General features: G+C 52.4%; 1 protein-coding gene across 1 annotated transcript; it reads left to right on the top strand.

Annotated features, from left to right (window-relative positions):
* Window positions 1–15: 15 nt before the first annotated feature.
* DCAKD (dephospho-CoA kinase domain containing) lies at window positions 16–9,227 on the top strand. Its single transcript, XM_054281618.1, has 5 exons — window positions 16–127; window positions 3,039–3,159; window positions 5,033–5,236; window positions 7,599–7,686; window positions 8,098–9,227. The coding sequence occupies exons 1-5, from the start codon at window positions 32–34 to the stop codon at window positions 8,381–8,383; spliced, it is 795 nt and encodes a 264-aa protein (XP_054137593.1). The 5' UTR covers window positions 16–31; the 3' UTR covers window positions 8,384–9,227.
* Window positions 9,228–9,733: the final 506 nt, after the last annotated feature.

Below are 9,733 nucleotides of genomic sequence, written 5' to 3'. Positions count from 1 at the left end.
GGAGGGATGCTTGAGGGATGGGTCGAGTCTAATGAGGGCGGCGCTGATTGGCTGCGAGAGACGCCCCCACTTCCCGCCAGCCAATGGGAGCGCGGGACACTGCGGCGTGGGTGAAGCCGGGCGGAGGGTGAGTGTGAGGGCGGCGGCCATGGCGGTGCCCGCGGGGTCGGTCACGGTGTTGGTGGCGGCTCTTTCCCCGCCAATTAACGATGATTCTTCCCTTTGGCTGCAGCCTCCTCCAGCCAAACACCTCTTAGCCCCAGCAGAGATGAGGAGAGCAGGGTGAGGATGGTGCTGGAGCTTCACCGGCTTTATCCTCACTGCCTGTGCCTGCCTGGTGGATGGGTTAAGGCTGGCAGCTTGTGCTGTGCTCAAACCCCCCAGGAACTGAGACACGGGATTTTTTAGGCACTTAATTCTTTGAAAAACATTTTCTCAGTGCTCTCGGTGCATTTCCCCATAACAGCTCACCGAATTTTCCTCTTTGGGTCATGTTCTGGTTTTTCCCCATGTCTGGTTTAGTTGGACCAGGCCAAATATATCCCCCCAAAATGCTGTATTTTGGGGAAAACTACTTCTGGCTCCTGCCAGTAACATCTGCAGGAGCAAGCTGCCCTCTCCCCTCGTGTGCAGTTCAAAGCAGAGCTCGTTAAATATTGATGGGTGAGATCTGTGCAGGCCCTTGGACAGATCTGTACATCCCTGCCTGGCCCTGCTTTCCAGGGTAACCCTTCCAAGGGCTGCTCTACCCTGCAGTGATTCCTGTGGAGGAGGGACAGAAATAGCAGGGTTTTGGGAGCAAGTCCCAGAACTCTGGAATTACTGCAGTTAAAGCCCTGTTTGCAAGGGCAGGAGAGTTTTCAGGGTATTTTTACAAAATGTATTTTTACAAAGCAGGAGCGCGCACTGATCCAGCTCCTCCTCCTACAAGCTGCAGCAGTGGGAGGATAAAATCCTGGTGGGGTGGCAAATAAATAATAAATAACCAGCTCCTCTGTCACTCCAAACCCCCTGGGACACCCCTGTGGGGTTCAGGTCCTGTTTGGGATGTAGATAAACCTCCACAGTCTCTGTTTTTGCTGTTCATATTTTGGCCCTCTGTTTTTCCTTGTTGCTGCAGGGGAACAGATGTTCCCATCTGCTGTCCTGGTGTGTGGAAAAGGGAAGGAAAAGAGAAGGGAAAGGGAAGATGTTCCCACCTGCTGTCCTGGTGTCTGCTCCAGCTCTGCCACAGCACCTGCCCACCCCTTCCTCCCCCATAAAATGTGAATTTGGGTCCTGTTTGAGGGCTGAATTATGACTGAAATGTCCTTTTTTTGTTGCTGTTTTCTGTTTTGTTGTGTTCCCAGCCATCCTCTGTGCCCACCTGCTGTCCTGGGAGGGGCACCCTGGGCAGTTTGTACCTGGCAGGGGAAAATTGTCTGAATTCTGCCCTTTTTTATTGCTTTTGTGTCCCAGTTCTGGCTCAGATAGGGTAGAATTCAGACAATATCTGAGCCAGGATTGGGACCCAGGAGCAGGGGAAAAAGGCAGAATTCAGACAATTTTTTCCTGCTCCTGGATCCCACTCCTGGCTCAGATTTTGTCTGAGTTCTGCCCCCTTTTTTTTACTGTTCCTATGTCCCAGTCCTGGCTCAGATCTGAATTCTGCCCTTTTTTCCTTCTCCTGTGTCCCTGCCTCAGATGTTTTCTGAATTCTGCCCTTTTCCACCTTTCCTGTATCCCAGTCCTGGCTCAGATAGGGCAGAACTCAGACAATATCTGAGCCACGACTGGGACACAGGAACAGGGAAAAAATTGTCTGAATTCTGCCCTTTTTTATTGCTTTCGTGTCCCACTCCTGGCTCAGATCTGAGTTCTGCCCTTTTTCCCTGCTCCTGTGTCCCTGGCTCAGATATTTCCTGAATTCTGCCCTTTTTCATTACTCCTGTGTCACCCTCAACAAACCTGCCCAGAAATTTCCTGATTTCTCTGAGCAGATCCAGAGGAGGCCGTGGAGATCCATCAAGGACTGGAGCTCCCCTGCTCTGGATCCAGCTGGGAGAGCTCACCTGGAGAAAAGAGGGATCCAGGGAGAGCTCAGAGCCCCTTCCAGGGCTTAAAGGGGCTCCAGGAGAGATTTTGGACAAAGGGAAATGGGATATTGGGAAGGAATTCCTCCCTGTGAGGGTGAAGAGGCACAGGGTGCCCAGAGCAGCTGGGGCTGCCCCATCCCTAAAAATGTTCCAGGCCAGGTTGGACAGGGCTTGGAGCACCCAGGGATAGTGGAAATCCCTGTCTGTAGCAGGAGGTGGAGTTGAATTTGGTTTAAAATCTCTTCCAATCCAAAGAATTCCATAATTCCATGCTCAGGGTGCTTGTGATGGTGTTCACATGGGACTGAGGGTGAGGGAGAGATGAGGATCTGACTCCATGTTTCAGAAGGCTTGATTTATTATTTTATGATGTATTTTATATTAAAACTATACTAAAAGAATAGAAGAAAGGATTTCATCAGAAGGCTGGCTAAGAATAGAAAAGGAAAGAATGATAACAAAGGCTTGTGGCTTGGACAGAGAGTCTGAGCCAGCTGCCTGTGATTGGCCATTAATTAGAAACAACTCTATGAAACCAATCACAGATTTACTTGTTGCACTCCACAGCAGCAGATAGCCATTGTTTACATTTTGTTCCTGAGGCTTTTCAGCTTCTCAGGAGGAAAAAATCCTAAGGAAAGGATTTTTTATAAAATATGTGTGTGACACTGCTGTAGATGGGTGGTTTGATGATTTGAGATGCTAAAGGGGAAGGAATTGCTAAACCAGGAGGAACTTAGGGCTGGCTCAAATGCCACATGCAGAAAAGCATTGTTTAATCCAAAATTGTCCTCCAGCCTGTGGAGCACCCTGCTCAGAGGCTGCCAAGATCCTGCTGATATCTCAGTGACACCCTGAGAAAATAAAAAAACCGAGCTTTGAACAACGTTGCCTGTTTGGGACTAAATATTTGATGTGCTCAGCATGAGCAGAATTCAGACAATATCCTGGCGTGTTTTGCAGCTTTTCACCATGTTCCTGGTGGGACTCTCGGGTGGCATCGCGTCGGGGAAGAGCACGGTGGTGGCCGTGCTGCGGGAGCTGGGCTGTGCCGTGATCGATGCCGATGTTATCGCCAGGCAGGGTGAGTTTCCAGCGCTCCTCCCTCTCCATGAGGTTCCCCTGACAACCGGGATCGCTGACGGCAGAGGGTGCTCTGGGTACATCGCAAAAAGGTTTTTCTCTCCTGCTTCCCAGTCCCCGCTGCTCCAGGAGGGGGGATTGGAATGGGGATATATTTTTAATAAAGGAAAAAAAGAAGATCATGACCTAATAAACGCCGTGGGGATGTTGTACTCTGAGTTTCCATCCCTTAGAGTGTGATGATTCCCAGGTTTGAAAGCAAAAGGAAATGTGGTTTCCTGTCAAGTGGGATTCCTTGGTGAGTCCAACACATCCCCTGGGCCCCAGGACACCCATCCTGTCACTCAGGTATGTTGGTGGCTGAAAGAGAATGTTCCTCTGTGCTGGATGTTGGTTTTTTTTGGTGATACTGAGAGATCAGAGCACAAAATTAATGCGCTCAGAAAAAAACCCAAACAACAAAAAAATCCCAAAACAACAACAAAAACCAAACCAAAAACCCAAAACAAAACAAACCAAAAACCCAAACAACAACAAAAAAAAAGGGCTTGTGCTGCTTGGGCTGGAGAAAAACCCCAAAATCCCAGCTCTGTTGACTCAGTAGGACCAGAGCAGAACTTGTTTTCCCTGATTACCTGGGAGATGTTAATCCCTTCACCCCACCAGGGTAATGAGGAGAGCAGAGGGTGCCTAGAGCAGCTCTGGCTGCCCCTGAATCCCTGGAAGTGTCCAAGCTCAGGCTGGATGGGGCTTGGAGCAAGCTGGGATAGTGGAAGGTGTCCCTGCCATGGCCTGGGTGAGGTTTCTCCCCAAACCAGTCTGGGTTTCTGAATTTCTGCATGCAGCAGGTTTGGGGTCTGCTGCTGAGCAATGGTGCAATGGTGTCATTTGGAAATGCCTGAGCTTTTCTGTTTGGTGAAGAACTTACTGTGTAGCCACTCAAAGCTGTGATGCTTTAACATTTTATTGCACAGTAATTCCCCTGGAGGTGCAGGAGAAATTTGCTGGAGGTGCTAAAAGCCCTCAGAGACAGTAGGAAAACACTACAGATACTCTGTGAAAGTTTTCTGCCAATCACTTTATTTTGCACCAATTCCTTTTTTATATGTGTTTGTTTACTATATGGATTTCACCCATCCTGGAACTGCCTTCCACAGGAGAAAAAAAAATTGCTCTTAAAGACTTTTATGAGCTTGGCCTGAGGTTCCAACCTGTGGCAATGTTCCTGGATTTGGGAGAGATGATTATCTGTGGTCTGTCTTCGCTGTGGTTACCCTCAGCTGGAGCTTAATTATGGTTTTATTGCTTCATCCCTTTTGTTGGGGATTTTTTTTTTTTGTGGTGGCTTTAAAGTTGTACACTCCTGTAACATCAGAGCCCCTGCAAGGGCTGGTTGGGGATTGAGCTTTTTCTGTTCATTTTCCTGAAGAATTTAGTGACTGATGTGAAAGATAATAAAAACAAACCACCTCAGCAGCATCCAGAGCCATGTGAGTATCCACAGAGTGCTGAAGTTTCCAGCTGGTCCTGGTTCCTTTAGGATCTCCCTGCTCCATCCTGGTGGGAATTGGCTCAGCCCAGCTGCTCCCCCAGCCTTGGCTTGTGGCCATCACCGTGTCCTCCCTGCTGAATGGTCACCCTGAGCAGCTGCACAGAGTGCCACGAGGGTTGTGGCGCTGAATTCATGTCTGAAAGGGATTAGGGACCTTGGGCTGGCAGCAGCTGCAGATGTGGTGCCAGGACAGATGTGCTGCCAGGGCGAGCATCAGCTCTGTGGTGAATGAGCAGAGCCCATCTGAGGGTGATTGCTGATGCAAACACCAAGTGTAAAGCTGTAAAACTGGCTCTCACTCCCAGCTGTTTGATGTTCTCAGTGGTGCAGCCCCACTCCAAGGCCCATCAGCAGATCCTGCAGCACTTTGGCACCGAGATCCTCCTGGAGAACGGCGAGATAAACCGCGAGGCTCTCGGAAGCATCATCTTCTCCCAGCCAGAGAAACGGCGGCTGCTGAACTCCATCACCCACCCTGAGATCCTGAAGGAGATGCTGAAGCAGATCCTGAAGTATTTTGTGCTTGGTAAGAGGCTTTGTCCAGGCTCCTGCCCAATCAGGAGCCATCCCTGCTCCCTTGAATGTGAGGAGAGGGACATTGAGTGACAGCCTTTGGTGTCAGCCTTGTCCTGCTTGGGCAGGAGCCATCCCTGCTCCCTCTGCCTTTGGTTTGAATGTGGGGAGAGGGACAGGGATGACAGAGGGAGGGAAGGGACGTTGAGTGACAGCCTTTGTGCTCTGCCTGCAGTGATCTTTGGTGTCAGTGTTTGGAGGATTCATTCCTGATTCACTCCTGCCTTTCACTGCTGCCCTTCACCGCTTTCCCCTGTGGTTTCAGGTGTATCTGTAGGGCCTGGGAGCAGCTTTGCTGAGATTCCCCACTGGATAATGCCACAATCCTGAAATGGCCACACATCCCTCCCTGCCCCCTGCCTGTTCCAGCTTCACTGCAAGCTCTGGAGCCCTCTGAGTGTTGATAAGGTGAGGGATGGGCTGACAGCTGTGGCTTCCAAAGTGCCACGTTCCCCCTGATAAAAGGAACAAATGCAGCTGTCAGGCTGGGCTGGGGAAATGCCAGATAAGATCAGCAGCTGTTGCAGAGGTCCCTGTGTAGACAGAAGGATGCCTTAATAGAGTCAGTCTGGATTGGTGCTGCTTATCAGAGCCCTGAGAGAGCTGAACAGGCTGGGGCACCACGGGGCTGAGCTCTGCTGCGGGGTGAGGAGGAGGAGGAAGCACAAAGGAAGCAACAGGCAGGAATGCCAGGAGCCAGAGATGGAGTCTTGAACTCGGGGCTGCGGGCTGAGGAGGCGGATGCTGTCCTGGCCCTTGGCTAGAGCTCTGTGTGGCTTCAGCAGGCTGCTTTGTCCTCATTAGTCAGGATTTAATGATTTGGGATAGCTGGATGTTGTCTCTGAGGATGGCTGTGTAAGGAAAGCTCTGATCGATCGAATCAGAGGGCATGAGGAGCCTCTCAGGGCGGAGGTGCCGGTGGAATGGTGGCTCCTTGGATGATGATGTCTTTTCAAGACTTTACTTGCTGTGGGCAGCTCGGTTTTAGAGGGGTTATAAAGAAGGGACACCAGCCTGACATGTCCCCATGACTGGGGGATACACAGGGAAGTGAAGTCCTGACTTAGAGCTTTGTCCTCCCCCCCAGACTGAGCAGAGCATCTCCCACCTCCCCAAGGGCAGAGGCATGGAGAGGACCAGGGGGGCAGTGATTGACTGTGAGAAGCTCCTTGGATGATGATGTCTTTGTCAAGATTTGCTGTGGGCAGCTTGGTTTTAGAGGGATTATAAAGAGGGGACACCAACAAAACCTGAGATGTCCCCATTACAGGGGGACACACAGGGAAGTGAAATCCTGACTTAAAACTTTCCCCTCTCCTCACCCTCTCCCCCAGACTGAGCAGGGCATCTTTCACCTCCCCAAACACTGGCCAAGGGCAGAGGCATGCAGAGGACCAGAGGGGCAGTGATTGACTGTGAGAAGCTCCTTGGATGATGATGTCTTTGTCAAGACTTCACTTGCTGTGAGCAGCTCGGTTTTAGGGGGGTTATAAAGAGGGGACACCAGCCTGAGATGTCCCCATGACTGGGGGACACACAGAGAAGTGAAACTCTGACTTAGAGCTTTGTCCTCCCCTCACCCTCTCCCCCAGACTGAGCAGGGCATCTCCCACCTCCCCAAGGGCAGAGGCATGGAGAGGACCAGGGGAACAGTGATTGCCTGTGAGAAGCTCTGCTCCCTGTGCTGTCAGAGGTTTTAACCCAAACTCAGCCAGTTTTGGTGAGAGTTCAGCCCCTGGGCTGTGCCTGGAGGCTCCCCTCACATTTCAGTGTCACAGCTGCACGAGGTCTGTGGAGATTTCCTTGCTCCCCTTGGAAAAATGGAGCTGTTTAACCAAAGCTTCTCATAAAGGGAGGAAGCTGAGCAGGGAAATGCTGGCTCAGATAGCTGCAGCCTGGTGAAGTCTTGGACAAGAGAAGGAGAGGAGAGCAGATCCTGCTGTGGGCACTGCTTCCCAGGAGAAGCCAGCACAGCACACAGCTGCTGCTGCTGCCAGCCAGGCACTGCTGCTCTCATTTCAGCTCCTCGTTTCAGCTCCTCATTATATTTCTGCAGTTTCACCTTTGCTCTGGAGCAGCCAGGTTAAGGTTGATTTTTTATTTTTTTTCCCCTCTGGAAACTTGGAATGAAACCATTTCCTCCCTGTGAGAGGGAGGAGGGCCAGCAGGCTGTGCTCTGCTTGGCTGTGATCATGGAGCTGAACATCTCCTGCTTGCTTTGCTTTTCCTGGCCATGGTGTGTGTGCAGCATGAGGGATTTGGGAATGGGGGTTAACTCTGTTCCCTTTTTTTGGAAAATGTTTCTATTTCCACAGGTTACCGCTACGTGATCCTCGACATCCCTCTGCTCTTTGAGACCCGTGGGCTGACCAGGCTGATGAAATACACAGTGCTGGTTTATTGGTGAGTGCTCCAGGAGCCACGGGGACAGGGACAATGTCACCTCTCTCAGAGGGGACCATCATCCACTCTGGAGGTTCAGCCTCAGCCCTGGTGCAATTGGGAGAAGTGATATCTCCCTTTGTAGTGCATGAGGGCCTTCCTGAGCTTCCCTGGCACCATCATAGAGGGGAGTTCACTGAATTCACTGCCTTTGGGCCTTCCACAGCCCATGCTCTACCAGGGCAGCATCTGGGGCATTGTGTCAATGCTGAGAACAGCCCAGGCAGCCGTGCCTCTGCTGCTCCAAGTGCAGGCTGACTGTGTCAGAAGTGATTAGGTGGCACCTCTCTCATTCCCACTTTTTCCCGAGGAGGGCAGATCCCCCTTTCCCTGCCTCCCAGCCCCAGCTCATCCCCGTGCTCCGCCCTGCAGTGACCCCCCGACTCAGCTGGCGCGGCTGAGGAAGAGGAGCGGGCTGGGCGTGGCCGAGGCCGAAGCTCGGATCAGCTCGCAGCTGCCCCTGGAGGAGAAGCGCAGGTGGGCCACGCACGTCATCGACAACTCCGGGGACTGGGAGAGCACTCGCCGGCAGGTCCTGCAGCTGCACACCCGCCTCGAGGATTCCCTGGATTTCCTCTGGGCACGGCTGGCCGTGGGCACGGCTGTGGCCGGGCTGGGCGGGCTGGTGTTCCTCCTCATCCGGCATTTCATCTCTTAATTCACCTTTTCTCTTAGGCAGGGAAGGGGGCCTGAATTTCCCCGTTTGAAAAGGGCACTGAAAGGCCACCTCTGTTAATGAGCTTTGCCAGCTGAATGCAGACAGAGGCGTCTCCTTGCACTCTGCCCAAGGTGAACACAGCCAGAGGTTTTTTCAGGCACATTCTCCCTGCTCAGGTTCTCACCCACCAGCTGTGCCTGTGGGATGATGCCCTCGTTCCCATGTGGGTCCATTGTGGGACTTCAGTGAGCTGAGGCACTTTAATCTGGAACAATCTCACTTTAATCTCGGACAATCCCACTTTAATCAGGTACAATATCACTTTAATGTCTTCCAGGACAATCTCCTCCCTAAGGCTTGGTGACTTCTCAGGCCTGCAGCGTCTCCTGGGGTGATTCCCCATAGCTCAGCCCTGCTAATCCAAATTTAGATTTGGGATTTCCCCCCTTTCATGTTGATTTAAAGGAAAGCTGTTAAATCAGCGAGGGGGAGGACAGCACCTCGTTCACATGGATGGGGTGCTCAGCTTGCTGCTCCTCCCCTCTGCCTCTGTGGCCATCACTCAAGGGTCACCCTTGGCTTTGGATCCAGGGCTGTGATCCACCCTGGAGCAGGCTGAGACCAGGGCTCTGCCTCATTCCAACTCATTTCCTGCTGTTTGAGCTTCCTTTGGCAGCAGTTCCCTGGTGGAAGAGCTGAGCCCAGGCGAGGCGGGTGCTGGGTCTTCACTTTTGTTTTAATAAAACCCTGCAAGCAGCTGCTCCACATCCCGTGGCTCTTCCCAGGCTGTTCCTATGCCTGGTCACGGCTGCACTCTGTAAAGTTCAGCACACGCAGGAAGAGCTGCTGCCTGCTCCTGCTTTTCCCAGTAAACATCCCTGAGCTGCTCCAGGAGCTGCTTGGATCATCATGACCTTCCTTTAGGGGGGCTGAGGCTCAGTGTTGGCTCTGGGGTGGGTTTGGTTTGCTGGAATGTGATTCTGGCTCTGCTGTGGTTCTCTGTTCCCTCTGGGGTACCCCTGTCCCCAGTGCCACTGCTTGTCCCCACACCATGACCATGGTGATCCCTGGGATCCTCCAGGCTGTTCCCACCCTCCTGCCTGACCTTGAGCCTGTCCTGCCTGTCCCCTGTGCCACCCTTTAGGCACAGGGACCTTACCAGGGTGTCCCCAGCCAGCACCTGCCCCTTTTTGGGGCCAGGCACTCTTCCACCTCCATCCCCCCCTGAGAGAGGAGAGCCCCGGTGGTCCCTGTGCAGTCCCTGAGCTGTACCCCAGCGCTGACCCCTCCTGCTCTAAACGCTCCGTAATTGTGCAATGCCGCTGGAATCCCTCGCAGGCAGCCATCAAT

The sequence above is a fragment of the Melozone crissalis genome, unplaced genomic scaffold (assembly GCF_028551555.1).
Source record: "Melozone crissalis strain CALT ecotype California unplaced genomic scaffold, PUWL_Pcris_2 ptg000032l_1, whole genome shotgun sequence".
In the NCBI taxonomy this organism is placed as follows: Eukaryota; Metazoa; Chordata; class Aves; order Passeriformes; family Passerellidae; genus Melozone; species Melozone crissalis.
Note: the sequence above shows the minus strand (reverse complement) of the source record. Positions and strands in the feature narration are given on the sequence as shown.

What these genes read in the sequence shown, in the direction of transcription:
- DCAKD (XM_054281618.1), top strand. Translation starts at nt 32, where the DNA reads ATGAGGGCGGCGCTGATTGGCTGCGAGAGACGCCCCCACTTCCCGCCA. An exon ending in TGGGTGAAGCCGGGCGGAGG is followed by an intron (nt 128 to 3,038) that starts GTGAGTGTGAGG and finishes CGTGTTTTGCAG; the next exon opens with CTTTTCACCATGTTCCTGGT. An exon ending in CCTGAAGTATTTTGTGCTTG is followed by an intron (nt 5,237 to 7,598) that starts GTAAGAGGCTTT and finishes CTATTTCCACAG; the next exon opens with GTTACCGCTACGTGATCCTC.